The sequence below is a fragment of the Dendropsophus ebraccatus genome, chromosome 4 (genome assembly GCF_027789765.1).
Source record: "Dendropsophus ebraccatus isolate aDenEbr1 chromosome 4, aDenEbr1.pat, whole genome shotgun sequence".
Lineage (NCBI taxonomy): Eukaryota > Metazoa > Chordata > Amphibia > Anura > Hylidae > Dendropsophus > Dendropsophus ebraccatus.
Genome location: NC_091457.1, coordinates 94,458,092 through 94,474,238, shown reverse-complemented (window position 1 = coordinate 94,474,238; position 16,147 = coordinate 94,458,092). Strand labels below are relative to the sequence as shown.

General features: G+C 42.3%; 1 protein-coding gene across 2 annotated transcripts in view; it reads left to right on the top strand.

The window, feature by feature from the left end:
- BANP (BTG3 associated nuclear protein) overlaps positions 1 to 16,147 on the top strand; it is a 388,611-nt gene that overhangs the window by 50,093 nt on the left and 322,371 nt on the right. For both annotated transcript variants that reach the window (XM_069966291.1, XM_069966292.1), the window contains exon 4: positions 1,991 to 2,190. In XM_069966291.1, coding sequence (XP_069822392.1) covers positions 1,991 to 2,190 — 200 coding nt within the window. The remainder of the gene's footprint in view (positions 1 to 1,990; positions 2,191 to 16,147) is intronic.

The window sequence follows — 16,147 nt, the reverse complement described above, 5'->3', positions numbered from 1 at the left end:
TCCCTGGAAGATGACTTCTTCTTTATTATAGATACTGGCCATTATGTAACACTTAATTTCCCCTCACTAACACTGCTTATTTCTGTAGCGGAGTGAACTGTAATTTGAGAAGCAGTTATATTTTCGATGATGCATTTTAAAAGCTTTATTTCTGTAAAATTAAAGTATTTAATGTGGAAAAAGTTTCCCCAAGTGCTGTTCCCTTTTCCTGATTGTCCTATTAGTATCCAAATGGACAAGCATTACCCACAGACTTAGGGGTCCTATTCCACGGGCCGAAGAGGGCCCGATCAACTATGTAAACAAGCGGCGATCTGCTAGATCGCCACTCGTTTACTGGGCCTATTCCACGGCCCGATGATCGTTGAGCGAGGGCTGCAGGGACATCGTTACCGATGTCCTTGCAGCCCTTGCAGCATCTTACATTACCTGTCCAGGCTTCTTCTCCGCGCTGTCTTCATCCCCGGGTCCCGCGCGCTCTAACTTCAGAATGGCCGGTCAGCTGACAAGCCACACTCAGCAAATCACAGGCCGCGGTGGTCACGGCCTGTGATTGGCTGAGCGCTCCGTCAGCTGACCCGCCATTCTGAAGATAGAGCGCACGGGACCCGGAGATGAAGACAGCGCGGAGAAGAAGCCTGGACAGGTAATGTATTACTGCTGCTGCTTGTCAAAACGTCGGTCGCCCGCTGCGCACCGCTATTCAACCGTAGCGATGCGCGGTGGAGGAACGATGATTTAAGGTCTGGCCCTAAATGAACAATCAGCCGATGACATGATCATCGGCTGATCGTTCTCTCTATTTCACCGAACGATAATCAGCCGAATTGGGCCAAATGGGGCCGATCCGGCCGATTATCGTTACTGTGGAATAGGGCCCTTAGATCCCTATTACAGTAAAGACTATGATCAGCTAATAAAAATGATCATGGACTGATTGTGTCTTTAGTTCCAGACCTAAAATCATCATCCGCCAGGCGTGAAATGCTATGAGCAATATCGATGCTCGGCTGACGACTGATGAATCTGTAAAGAAAATAATAAAGTTCATACATACCTCTCCACTCTCCCCGGTTTCTTCCTGTCTTCTCCACACTCCCTCCCTGCTGCTGGTGCAACATCACAGTGGTCTTTGAAGTGACAACCTGCTCAGCCAATCACTGGCTGGGACGGGCCTGCCACTTGAGAGACCGGTTCTGAAGTTCCACTGGAAACTGTAGGGAGAAGACAGGAAGACATTGGGGAGCATGGACAGGTAATGTATGAACTTTATTATTACACTTTAAAAGCAAGGGCTGCACAAACATCGCTAATGATCTGTGTGCAGCTCTTGCTGGACAGTAATTGAGCCGTGTAATATGCACAGTAAATGAGCGGTGATCTAGCAGATTGTTGCTCATTTACGTCTATATTAGACAGCCCTTAACTTTTTAAGTTAAGTTCCATTAGTAGTGAACTTGTGACTTTCATCCTACCTTCAGCCACTAGATGGCAAACTTGCTACTTTTGAATGTTATGCCTGAAGATTGTATTTTCAATTCAAATGATTTCTATACAAGGTCAGAGATTAAATTCCTTTCTTTACCTACATTTTTCTGTCAGCAAGTCTGTAAAAAATGAAAGTGAGTTATGTCCCAGCTTAATCTCAAAACTGGATATATTTCTGAAAATTAGACATCTGGATTATACAGGGACTATTTTAATATAGGTTTTGATTTTTATGGCATTGAAGGAGGCATAATATGACTTACACTTGTAAATATTCTTAATCTGAGCATTCAAATGTTCAGTTCCTATGTTGTAAATAATATTTGCTGTGAAAGGTCAGTAAAACTCAACTGCTAGACCATATGTGCAGTGATGTAGAGATATATAGCTATAGTAACATATTTTGCTTTGTTTCTATAATCAGTCTGAATATTCTTAAACCTTTTATATTATTGCTGTTTCACTGATGATCTGGTATTCTTATTTTTCCTTTCCTTTCCAGTCCTTCCTTCTCTCCATCAACCAAACAATTTGCCTGCGGTTGGACAGCATTGAGTCCAAGTTGCAAGTTCTTGAGGCAACGTGTAAGTCTTTAGAGGAAAAGCTGGACCTGATCATGAACAAACAGCCCACCCCAATCCAAGTTCCCATGGTGGCTGGGTCCCCTCTTGGAGCCACTCAGACATGGAACAAAGTCCGATGGTAAGAGACTATATAAACATAGTACATTGTCTACAGAAATAAACCACAAGGTCCATCTTTAAACACCTACAAAACGATCACCCATCATACAGTTAATGAGTCATAAAATGTCCAAACCATCATTGGTTAATTGAACAACAAAAAAATGCTTGAATCATTGAAGTATAAGGAGCCCTGGATTGCCAATACAGTACAATTAAGAATATTAGCTTACATATAAAAAAAAGTGCAGTTCAGTACATAGCTCAAATAAATACATAATGTGTTATTGGGGTATATGTAAATAAAGGCTGAAATAGCAACAATAATAACTATTAGTGGATATTCCTAGTTTGTATCAGTTTATAATTTACATTATCACTAACATGGTCAAAGTCTGCAAGAGTCTGATTGCATACTATATTTTAGATACAGTATACAGTGAAATTAAAGGAAACCAATGGGCACAATTGTGCTGATTAGGTTCCCAGAAGCGCATAATAGATTTGGTAAGGAGCCTCCCTACAATGTCCTGGGTTGCTCCCTCTGTACCTTCTTATGCCGGCAAAATGTCTTTTACTACTGCACATGAGCCAGGGAGAGAGACAGTCATTTGGGCTGTGACTAGTCTCTGTCCTGTCAGCATGCTCTGCATGGTGATTGACAGGCAAGAAGACCTGTTAGAGCCTGCTAACAGTCCTGGATTTCAGTAAAGTGCTTTTTTAATAAATAATTAGCCAGACCTTTATAAGGGAATGTCATCTGTCATTTTCTGTATTATGCCTATATATCGAGTGACCTGGCTAAGTCTACCTCTGTTGTGGTAATACAATGCAGTAGGAGATTGATGCCAGAACTGTTGTTAGTAGGGTTGTTCCTGGCACCTGACGTGATGCCAGAACTGTTGTTAGTAGGGTTGTTCCTGGCACCTGACGTGATGCCAGAACTGTTGTTAGGGCTCGTTCCCACTGAGCAAAAGCAGCTGAATTTCTGCGCTGAATCAGCGCTGAAATTTCAGCCGTTAAAATAGCTGCTCTGCAGTTCACACAGTGGAATTTCCGCACTGAACTAATCCGCTTTCTGCCAGAAGAATGAACATGTTCATTCTTCCGCTAGCGGAAGCCTATACAAATCAAAGGGGCTCTGATTTTCTGTTTCAGCGCGGAATACGCGCGTATTCAGCGCGGAATACAAGCGTAATACAAGCGGAAATTACTCGCTGAATCAGCGCGGAAATGGGGAAAAGGGGGGGGGAGGAGGATTCTAGTATATGTTCTGGTATAGTCTAGTTTACTCACCAAATACTCGCTGAATTTCAGCGCTGAATGCATGCGGATTCAGCGCGGATTCCTCGAGTATTCCGCGCTGAATTTGTCAAGAGCTGATTATGAGCTGAACACTTTCCTAGCAGAATACACAGGGATTCTGCTTACATTCTGCTTATATTCTGCTCGGAATTCAGCGTCAGTTGATTTCAGGCGGAAATATTTCCTTGCGTAATCCGCTCCTTTTGCTCTGTGTGAACGTAGCCTTAGTATGGTTGTTCCTGGCACCTGACGTGTCAGCTGAGATGCTAGACTTGTCCTGAAGCTGGATAGGAAAACGTATTCCTGCTGCCTTTTTTAATCTAGCACTAAAACCTATTAGAAAAAGGGTGAAAAGTCCTGATGGTAAGTGATGGATTTTTCCTCCAGCTGTCTCATCAGTTAAAGCACGAATAAATTGAACTGATACTTGGGCCCAGCCTTATTTTTTATATAATCTAATGTGTGTACACAGAATAGATGCCAAAAAAGGGATAGAGGGATATATCAAATAATTAAATGTTGTTCATTGTCTGGATTTCAGTACAGTGTACGCTATACTTCACCATGAAAAATGAAGCCTTTAAAAACATGTTCTGTAATTGGTAGTGCTAGTTTTTCCCAGGGGTCCTCCCTAAAATAATAGGGCATCAACTCTTTGTCCTCCCACATCCTATTTTTCTGCAACTCCTTTGTAACTTTTGAAAATCTCTTTTTTTATATAAATCGATCTAGTAGATGAAAAGGAGCAGCACTCGCCATTCAGATCCTCTTGTAGCTTTATTGTAGCAACATCAAACAACATCATATAACTATTTTTGTAAATACTTGTTCATTCCCTGACATTTTCTATGAAAACTTTTTGTAGATATTCAGTTATCTCCTTAATAACTGTTAGCATTTATTCTATGTCTTACGGGCATAACAGTTTAAGGTGTCACTGTCACCATAAAAAAAAATTTGACATGTCATAGAGACCCATCAAATTTTTTGATTGGTGTTGAGTATTTAGACCAGTACCGATTGTCAGAACAAGCGGGGAGAGGACTACGCTGCAGTGCTCCCCGCTCTGTGTCAGCATAGTCATTCGTACTCTATAGACTTACATTCTGAGCCTGATTGATTACATGACACAGAGCCGGGAAAGGAGTGCAGTGCGGTCTTCTCCTGGCTTGTTCTCCCGGCTTGTTCTGACCTGGACTGATAACAACTTTTGATGTCTGATGACATAAGTAGGGAGAGATGAATAAGCTGATGGGTAGTGGCACAGTGCACCGAGGGACTGGGAAATATCCCCAGTGGGCCAAAGCAGTTCTAAAATGGTGCACTTGATCCACATAGAATTAACATTGCTGGAAACATCATCACTTCTTACAGGTACAAAACACTAGGTTCTTAGGTTGCTAAATGCCATAGACCCACATATGTTGCTTTGGGTGAAATACTAATCCTTAAAGTACATTGTTTTAAATTGTACTGTAAATTGAAATATGCATGATTTTCTTCTTTGAAATGTCTATTATATCAGCGTATTCATTTTTGTGTACACTCCTCCCTTCCTGTATCTGCTAGGAAGAGCTTTTGTCTTGAATGTGGCTACTACTTGCTAGCATCCTCAGGGCATTTGTAAATTCAGCTTATATTTCAGAAAAAAAAAATCTTAAGATAATTTCTAAGTCACATACTTTACTAAAACCTTAAAACAGTAGGTAATGCACTCAGGCAGGTGAATGATGTGTGTTAGAAGTGTGCTGCGGTTATTGTGTAGCATCAGCTGTGTTTTGATGTAGACTTCACTTGTTAGTTCATATCCTGCCAATTTGTAGCTCCTGAGCTCCTGGTTAACTGATACTTTCAATACATTGTATCCGGCTTGCAGATGTGCAATTATTTTCTTATTTAATGTTGATTTGAATCAGGATGAATCATTGCCCTTGAGAATAAAGGCAACTTAGTTTTGCAGATTGTTGCATCCAAACTCCTTAGTGCATTCACTCCTGAAGGCTGGTGGTCTTGTGTGCCAGAGCTGCACCATTAAGCCCTTAGATAGGCCATTTATATTAGATTGGTGGGGGTCCCTCACTTTTCAGTTGTTTGAAGAGGCTGTGGCACTCATGGGGGCACTGTAGCCTATTTAATGTTTATGTGGAATGTGAGCCTGTTTCTACTTGCAAATCAGATACTATACTATTTGTAACAGTGGTGCAAGGTATTACCATGCTGCCCTGTTCAAGACCTTTCAGACAACAGCTGTCTCTACCGTTCTCAGCCTAGAATGCAATATTGTAAAAAGGTAGGTGGTAGAAAAGTTTCCAGACTCCTCGTGGTGAATTATGTCCCTAAAAAAAGGATGAAATGCAACATGCCTGAGTTTTCTCTCCTTGTACATTTGCCTTCTTCAGTTGAATGGTCCTTGTACATATTAGATGGTAGACAGTGCCTCCCTATATCGAGCACTATCCACAGTGGTAACAGCAGTAGCCTCGTGGCTATATGTAGATCCCTGATTCATTCCTCCAACACACCTATGTACAGGATTACAGTAAGTTTATGGGTGCTGCTGATCTTTCTGATCCAGTAATACAATCATACGACGCCATGCACAAAGAAGTATGAAAAGGCTCATTGTCTGTCTTACCCAAATTGCATTATACAATGCATATGATAAAGGCACAGATATGCTGTCAGTATGGATACTTTTATACAATTCCAAGAAAAGGTTATAAAATATTTTGACCAGAGGGAGGGTAATGTATCTGTCACTGTAAATCAGATTACATACTTGCAGCGGGATTGGCATCCTGCTGCAAATATGTAAGAGACAGCCACCTTAACCCCCCCCCCCCCCCCCCCGGAGGCTGGAGCATACATTACTTGTTCCATGCTCCAGCTTGCTTCTGGGGTTCCCGGCTGGACTTCCCACTCAGCCAATCAGTGCGCTGCGGCAGGGCAGCACACTGAATGGCTGAGGGGGACGTCCAGCCGGGAACCCCAGAAGCAAGCCGGAGCGTGGAGCATGTATGTATTCTCATTGAAAATGACAAGCAAAGGATCGATGCGCAGATTTCGATGCGCATTTGCTGTGTGAAATCCGCTAAAGATCCGTTACGTGTGAAATTGGCCTTAAATAGGACACCACTTTAAATTATTGCCATAGGCTGCACATCGTCCTGTGTGTTTTTTTTTTTTTTTTTGCAAGTACTCTTAGCTACTCAGCAGACAGGACACACATCTTGGGCCCTGTTCAAATGTGGCGGAATTCCACGGCGGAGGTCTCCACCACAGAATCCCGCTGTGCTCAGTGTCCTGCTGTGTGTGAATGAGATGGCGCCCGCTCCTCCGCTGCGCTCCGCTCAAAGAAGTGACAAGTAATTTCTTTGAGCGGTGAGGGGAGGAAGTGGACACGCACGGGCCCTCTCATTCACTCACAGCGGGACACTGAGCGCGGCGGAGAGCTCCGCCACGGAATTCCACCGCATTTGCTCAGTGTGAACGGGGCTTTGAAGTGCTGATCCATTGAGTGCAAAAGAGTGGGCTGACTCAGCCCCCCATATAGTTTGCTTGGGCATTTCTTTGAAGCAGTTTTTCCTTGTCTTGTCTTGTGAGCTTTCATTCCATAATTGGGAGCATAGCAACACATACATTGATGTGGATCTGCTTTTGAGCCATCCTTCTGAAGTTTTACAAGTGTGCGGTTAGCAGAGCCAGATACTTTAAGCTTTTTTATTTTATGAACAGAAAGACAGCAGTTTGAGATCTGCTGGGAAATTGATGAAATAATGGTTTATTCGTTTATTTTTCCTGGATGTTGATGTTTTGAAGGCTTCCTCCAGCTATTGTTTATCACAGTAGTGCTGACAATTTTCCATTGGTTTCATCCCTGCTGCCTGGATTTGGTTATAGTGCAACTTCTAGAAAATGTATGCATTAATTGACAACACACAAAAATAAAAAAATAAATTTAAGTCAAACGCTTTTCAGGACAGTACAAGTGGTCCTCTTAAAGTTCTTCTTTGCTTTGGACAATTTCAACTTGTTAGAACGGTCTTGGGACTAAAAGCTGATGCCGTTCCGTGGGGAAGGTGGAGACAGCCCGAATCCCGCCTGGAAAACAGAAATACAACCTATGGCTCAGGCTGTCTTTTTGTTTTCCAGGCAGGACTCGGGCTTTCTCCCCCTTCCCCACGGAACGGGAAGACTGCGGGAGTCAAATACCGATGGTTTGAGTTCATACTCCGCGCTGTTCGATCATCTCTAGTGCAGCATTAAAGATTGACAGGTTTTTAGTTCAGCCTTTCACTTATATCATTGTGGGTTGTACATCCCATGTTTACACTGGAAGACACTTAAGGGCTGACAGCTGCGACACTGTAGATTTGCAGAGGGATGAGGCCCTGGGAGAGTGACTATACAGGGTGCTGCCCACAGGACTGCTATGGAGCTTGTCCCCCTCAGTTATGGTGAAGCTGTACCAGAGGCTGCGGAAGAGGAGTGTGCACAAGGCTCCTATGCTGGTGGAGCTCCTGGTGCACAAGGGCCACAGTGCTCTACCAGGGGGAGTGCTGGCTAGAACCAGACTGGAGAGACTCTTTATGGCTCCTGGAGTGCTGAGGGTCAGGCTGAGGTAAGACTACTACTCTCAGCAGGTCAATTAATCCATAATTATAGGGAAACTATCAGCAAATAACCCTCTGATATGGTTATCGGTATTTGACTCCCGCAGTCTTCCTGTTCCGTGGGGAAGGGGGAGAAAGCCCGAGTCCTGCCTGGAAAACAGAAAGACAGCCTGGACCATAGGTTGGATTCCTGTTTTCCAGGCGGGATTCGGGCTGTCTCCACCTTCCCCACGGAACGGGATCAGCTTTTACACTGGATCGTCTATTCTGCATTATGCTTAAGGACCATAACATTAATATCTGACACAAATCTTAATGATGGGTAAAAGGAACTAGTAAAAACTTTTATGTTGCCTTAACCTCAAGTCCCTGGCACCTTCTCCCTGCCCCACCAGCCAATTGATTGATTGATCTCTCCCTTTTTGCGTATGGACAATAGGCAGAAATCAAATATCATAGCTAGCAGAGAAGGCAGAAGCTACATGAATTGTGGTACAGACAGCTTGATATAATAGTTCTATTCAATCACAAATATCATAGACTTTACACTAAATGGTCTTCTGGACTGTTTTCTGCCTCACTTCCAGGCAGATTCTGTCGCTTTTATGTCTGATTTAGTCTCGCTTCTGACTGGATCTCTTTGTCTCTGTCTGGAAAACCTGTCATCTGCATGTGGCTGACAACTGTCCTGGAACTGGCACTCTAGGTATCATCTTGGTCTAGAACCTGTAGGGAGCATAACAGCTTTAATGTTCAAAGGGGTTATCCACCCAAAAGCTAAAATAAAATGAAATGGTCCCATACCTAGCTGGTCTTACTCACCAATTCTTCCTGAGTATTTTGAGCAATCTCCTGTCATTCTAGCTGCCGCCGTTCCTGAGTTCAAATATTTCCTAAAAGATGGTCTATATGCAAGATGGCGCTGGCTGAGAAACTACATTTCCCAGCATGCATTGCACCGCAGAGCGAACTGCCAAGTGTCTGCCCATCGCTGTCTCAATTTGCTACTGTTGCATTATACTGTAAACAAAGTATGTATCTTTTTATCTGGATATATTACAGCACTTGTTGTTGCGGTAGTGCTTACCGCTGGCACACATAGAGCGTTGATTTTTCCGGAGTGCTACAAAGTTCTTTGTCTGTCTACACAGATTGGAAAGTGAGAGAGAGGGGAAACAACTGTGTTTCCTTTCTCCTATACTGCTCAGGTGGCTGTCATAGTTCTGTTGTTTCCCTGCCCCTTGGCCAGGTGCTCACTGATTGGTGTGATATCAGTTGTAGTCAGGGTTCAGATGAGGTGTTACAGCTAACCTGTCAACAGAAGAGACAAATGTCATGTGACTTTGGTCTCAGAAGGCAGGGGGAGCACAGAGAATTTGAGACAAAGTGGACCAGGAAGTAAGGATTCTCTTCAGCTTGAGGCTGGGTTCACACTACGTATATTTGAGGCTGTATTTTTGAGGCTGTATAGCAACCAAAACCAGGAGTGGATTGAAAACACAAAAAGGATCTGTTCACATAATGTTGTAATTGAGTGGATGGCCGTCATTTAATGGCAAATATTTGCTGTTATTTTAAAACAATGGCTGTTATATTGAAATAATGGCAGTTATTTACCGTTATATGGCGGCCATCCACTCAATTTCAACATTGTGTGAACAGAGCCTTTCTGTGTTTTCAATCCACTCCTGGTTTTGGTTGCTATGAGGACCTGACTTGCGGACCAAATACTGCCTGAAATGTACGTAGTGTGAACCCAGCCTGAAGGTGTAAGTCAGTATGTGCTGCAGACAGACTGCCCAATTCATGTATTAGAAACCTATTACAAACAAGTGGGTGGGGATGGAACAGGGTTAAATCTTTCTTAAGTGGATTACCCCTTTAATTTTAGCATCAGTTCTGCATCTTTTTGTTGAACTGGGATTCACAAGTTGTTGAATTATATTGAAATTATACTGTAATCTGAATTTTTTTATAGTTAATTTTTTGGCTGTGTTCATATAATTTTTATACCCACTCTCTTTTCTGCGGGTTGATGATTATGGCATACATCCATAAGCAATCAGCAGTGTAAACTATTGTTCTTAGAGAGGAAAACATACATTTATATGTACTGTAAAAATAAAATTTTACAATCGTTTAGAATGTGTACGGTATTCTCCCACAGAGGTCTGTGATGTAATATATATCATCTAGTTACAGTACAGAAAACATATTTCAAAGCACAGAATGACAAGCTGGTTAAGGCTATGTGAGATGTGTACCAAAGGGGAACCATAAATGATATCCCAATAATAAAATATAATCTTTATTACGCACAATTCATAAATATATTAAACTGATGGCTCATCCTCAGGGGCAGTAGCAAATACTGATCAAATGGGGTGGTGAGAGAAAGACACTGGGCAGTCTAATATTACGAAGGTGGATAACTGCTTTAAGTGCACCACAGAAGTGGCCTATAAGGTTAAGTGACTCCACAGGAATTTAAGTCTCTCATTAAAGCAGACCAGGTCTAAGGGCCGTATTAAACAGCCTAATAAGCAGTGTAAATCAATGCTGATCTGCTAGATTGGCACTGTTTTACTGAGCCTTTTACACGACTTGATAGTTGTGCAGCAAGATCCTGCACATACATCTTAAGCGATGTCTGTGCAGCCCTTGCGTTAAGTGTAAAATAATAAACTGTATACATACCTGTCCATGCTCCCCTGTGTTCTTCTAGCTCCTGCCCTCTGGATGCAGCCGCTGCTGGCACTTCTGAGATGGTCCCTGAAGTGCAAGGCGCCTCAGCCAATCGCTGGCCGTGACAATGCCCCGGCTCGGTCAGTGATTGGCTGAGCCAGTTCAGAAGTTCCAGCGCCGGCTGCGGGCAGAGGGGGTAGGTATGGACAGGTATGTATAAGGTTTTAATTCATCAGCCGTTGGCCATGCATAGCTTTTACACACAGCGATGTGCGCTCGGCAGCAGATGATTTTTAGGTAGCATTAAATGTCATGATCAGCCGATGATCATTTTCATCAGCTGATTGTTGTCTTTATTACACGGAGCTCTAAAACAAAATCTTTTTGTATTGGTAAAACCGATTTAGAATTTTCAGGCTCCACCTAAGCCATATGCATGAACTGACATTTTCTTGGGCTAGCCTAATGTTTCTCTCTCCGGAGGCAGCCCTAAATTTTACTAGGATTTTGTAAACAAACATTTTTCTAGTCATAAATAGAGTTTTTCTTTTCTTTTATAGTCTTTTTATATGAGAGCTGAGTGACAATGAAGGGCCTATAAAAGAAAAATGTGCTCTCCTGCCGTAGTGTACAGTTAAATATCCAGTGACTAACCTCCTATGTATCCTCTCCGGGAACAGCTGGCATTGTCTCCTGTAGAGCAGGCTCGGAGTGTTGTAGACAATTTATCTGGCAGCAACGACGGAAGATAAAACCGCAGGGGGAAAATGTGTTTTACTTAAAGATGCTTTCAGCTCTAATAAAACTCTTAAGAGGAGAAACTGGTTAAGTGTAGCGCGTTATACTTCACAGACTCGCCTGCAAAGCCAGTTTCAGCTGGGACTGAGCCAACAACACCGTTCAGTGAGAAGCTTGGCTTTCCTGATTTAGATATTCACATTCCCATCAGACTTCAGTAAAAGCTTGACTATAATCTAATGGACTTCCAGCCTCCTTGACTGTTTATAGGGATAGTGATATGTCACACTCGTGTTTTAGGTAGTTGTTTTGCTGCACATTGCTATAGAGGAGTAACAAAGCTAATTAATGTGATGTCAGTAAGGGTGCCTTTACACAGAGAGATTTATCGGACAGATTTTTGAAGCCAAAGCTAGGAACAGACTATAAACAGAGAACAGATCATAATTGAAAGATTGAGATTTCTCTTCTTTTCAAATCCATTCCTGGCTTTGGCTTCAAAAATCTATTAGATAAATCTCTCTGTGTAAAGGCATCTTAAGTGACAACTCTCTGCCCACAGCCAGTTTCAGAGTTGAGATAACTGATAAAGTTGCCTAAATAACATCTGCTGTACTGTTAAAGGGGTATTCCAGGTTATTTTGATATTAATTCTACTGATTTCTCTTGTAATATAATTAATATATCTCATTGGTTTCTATAATAAATTTTGTCTCTTTCTCTCTGTTTTTATGTAAGTCACGTGTTTCTGTGACGTCACCGAACCGGAAGTGTGGGGACTTCCCCGACTCGGCCGGCCTCTTGGTGTTTATGTAGTTAGAAAGCTAGCAGAGCTTTACAAACGGCCTCCCTGCACACGGGAGGTCACATGACACCCTGTTCCCGGGCGGCCTGTCAGTGTGAAGGAGGTCGCATCCACCTCCTGTATAATCACTAAAACCCTCCACCCCCTGCCAGTATAATCCTCCCGATGTCTCCCCCGGCCCCCTCCATCCTGTGTATACAGTCCTTTTCAAAGATCTCTCACCCCATCCCCCGGTCTCGGCACCTCTTGCACTCAGCTGACAGGCTCTCTCTCTCTCTCTCTCTCTCTCGCTGTGTGTGAAGCAGGAGAGATTTCTTTCCTGCTCCGTACACAGTGCCTGTCAATTGCCCCGATAAAACTCAGCTGCCAGGAACTGTGTACGGAGCAGGAAAGAAATCTCTCCTGCTTCACACACAGCGAGAGAGAGAGAGAGAGAGAGAGAGAGAGCCTGTCAGCTGAGTGCAAGAGGTGCCGAGACCGGGGGATGGGGTGAGAGATCTTTGAAAAGGACTGTATACACAGGATGGAGGGGGCCGGGGGAGACATCGGGATGATTATACTGGCAGGGGGTGGAGGGTTTTAGTGATTATACAGGAGGTGGATGCGACCTCCTTCACACTGACAGGGCGCCCGGGAACAGGGTGTCATGTGACCTCCCGTGCGCAGGGAGGCCGTTTGTAAAGCTCTGCTAGCTTTCTAACTACATAAACACCAAGAGGCCGGCCGAGTCGGGGAAGTCCCCACACTTCCGGTTCGGTGACGTCACAGAAACACGTGACTTACATAAAAATAGAGAGAAAGAGACAAAATTTATTATAGAAACCAATGAGATATATTAATTATATTACAAGAGAAATCAGTAGAATTAATATCAAAATAACCTGGAATACCCCTTTAATCTTTCCCACCCTGGTATACAGTAATGATATGGCTCTTGTCATGATGAATTCAGATATGACTTGTTCATCGGTCTGTATTTCAAAATTAGGTGATTAGTTGGAGCATTCTCAAATTTAGCAGTTCCAATGATGTGTGCACGTATTAGATTTCTGTAGTGGTGAGAGGATTGCAAGATATTTAGTTGCTTTTGCCTAGACAGACTTGTCTGTCTTGCATTAAAGGGTACCTGTCATCAAACTGATATCTCCCGATCAGCATGCAGATGCAGCTGCTGCCGGAAGATCCACAAGCCATGGATACATCTCATTCTGGCTGGTTTACTCAGTCGCATGGGACGTATCCAAGGCATTCTGATCTTCCGGCGGCAGCTGTGTCTGCATGTCAATCATTAGAAATAAGCTTTTTGACAAGTACTCTTTATTTAACTTCTTAAAGAGGAACTTTCAGCAGGTTTGTGCATAAGTTTTCAGAATTAAAGTGTACCTGTCTATATAACTTGAGCAATGGAAGCAGCGGTTAGTGCTCTGGGGGCCAAGAAACGCATCCATTGCTCCTTATTAGCATTTTTGTATTACATTAATTATCCTGAAAACGACAGCACTTGAGATGGTGAGAAGACTGGAGCCATTAAAGAGGATGTACTACCAGGTACATACTCTTTAACCTGACACAGGGATAGAACGGAGCCGTCAAGGGGAAGCCAGTGCCGTTGTCTGTTTTTCGAACCGCGGCCCAGTTCCCGTGTACGGCACTGTTCTTTCCACGGTTATTGGCCGGTGCTCAAGCACTGGAGGTAGGCTCGCCCCCAGTGGGAGGGAATTCCCTCCCCTCTATGACGGGGCTCCGTTAGAATCAATGGAGCCAATAGCTACTTCAGTAGCTATTGGAAACTATCAGCAGATTCTTACCTTCCCCTTTAATGACCAAGCAAATTGTGTAGTTGTATTCTTTTTGCAGAGGGGGTGGGGGATTTTTTTTATATTTAACATAAAAGAATTATATTTTCCAAAACTTTCTCTCTTGCAATATTTTTCTTACATTTTAAAGGAATAGACAATAAAAAGAGTATAAACTTTACGGAAACAAAAACACAATTTTGCAATATCCTCTTATGTCTGAGCATTATAGATATTAAATTAATCTAATAAAATGCATAAAGTAGACAAAGAAGAGCAATTATAGTCTAAATAGTAGGGACTAGTAAATTTCTTATTCATAATTTTATGAGCTTGTTATCGATTCAAGCCGAGTTAAAACTACTCTTCATCCAAGGGTTCTAAATAGAGTTGAATTTAGAGAGAGAGTTTTTTTGCATTTGATATTTTTTCTCATACATACAAGTAGAGTTTACGGTTGTAATAACCTAATGGAATGTAAGTGGTTGTTCCGATTTCCAGTGTCTGGTTCTAGTTAGCTTAGTTGCCATCACTAAATGAGCGAATGTAGTTCTCATGGGGTAGAGAACATCCTGTAAATTTAAGAAGTAAGGCTGATTCACCAAAGGCAAAGCTGAATAGGCACAAATATATGATATACCTTGGGGCCCTCCATTAGGCCCATCCCAGAGATCGTATCACCCTGATGCTGATGGGATGACAAAATTCACTTAAATGTCACAATCATAATTTGACCACAGCATCTAAGGGGTTAAACTACAAGGATTGAAAGTTTCTCTGCTTTTGCTATGTAGAGTAGGGCACCTGCTGTCATGTAACATCCACTGATATTCTCCACAGGAGAACAATACCAGTCTAAATTTGCCCTGTCAACAAAAGACATATTGGGGGAGATTTATCAAAGGATGTAAAATTTAGACTGGTGCAAACTGCCCACAGCAACCAATCACAGCTCCTCTTTTCTTTCACCAGAGCTGGAAGCTGAGCTGTGATTGGTTGCTGTGGGCAGTTTGCACCAGTCTAAATTTTACACCCTTTGATAAATGTCCCCCATTGTGGTTAAGGGATTGAACTCTATAGGACCTGTTAACAAATACAGCCTCCCCCCTAGGCACAGAACAGTGTATAGGGCATTTTGACTATTGCCTGTTGGGCTAATACATTTTTCAATTATGTAGTAGTGAGGTTCATGTTTAGTATCTCAAAATGTAATACAGCTTTTATAATAATACAGCTTTTTTATAATACAAAAGAATAGAAATCTAAACAAAAAAAACATTTCTAATAGTGGTTTTGGTAAATCTCAATCTGTGGAAATCAGATGATCTATTCTTACTGTAGGCGCATGATTTCATCCACTCCTCCCACTAAAATTATTTCAGAATCTTAGATTTCATACTGGAATTTTGCTAAAGCATCTTTGACCCTTTAAATGACATACGCACAAGTGACGCAGCTGCATACATGGTAATCATTATGTAAATTGTGGGATACATTTTGTGTAATTGAGTATTTTAGTTGGATCATTTTTCTCTGCTACCTTGTCCCATATGTGAACTTTGGTTAACTATAGCTTAGCCAAATTGTTTTCTAATCCAATAGGATGTTATATTATTGCGAATGGGAAGGGGTTATAATGACCAAGGGGCTCTATGACAACACCAGCCTTGTAAGCCAGATCTGCTCTTTGTATTGTCCCTATCCCCTGAAGACTGAGAAACTTCCACTCTGTTTTTCTCGTCTTTATCATCCTAACGGTAATTTCAAATTTATTCTATATTCTTGGCCCTTTAGTGGATTCCAAGCTTCAAGAACTATCTCTTTAGTTTGGAGTAAGGGGATGGCGAGGAGAGCTTTGCCTCTGAGTCAGAAATATGACCATGTGTAATCTTTGTGAGTTTGTATTGAACAAACAAAATAGTGCATTTCTTAGAAGTTGGGCAAGATTGTGCTGGCATTATGACAACTGGTTATGATCCATTAGAAATGAGATTCTGAGGAAGAAAGGAATACTTTTTTGTGTGATTGTAACGT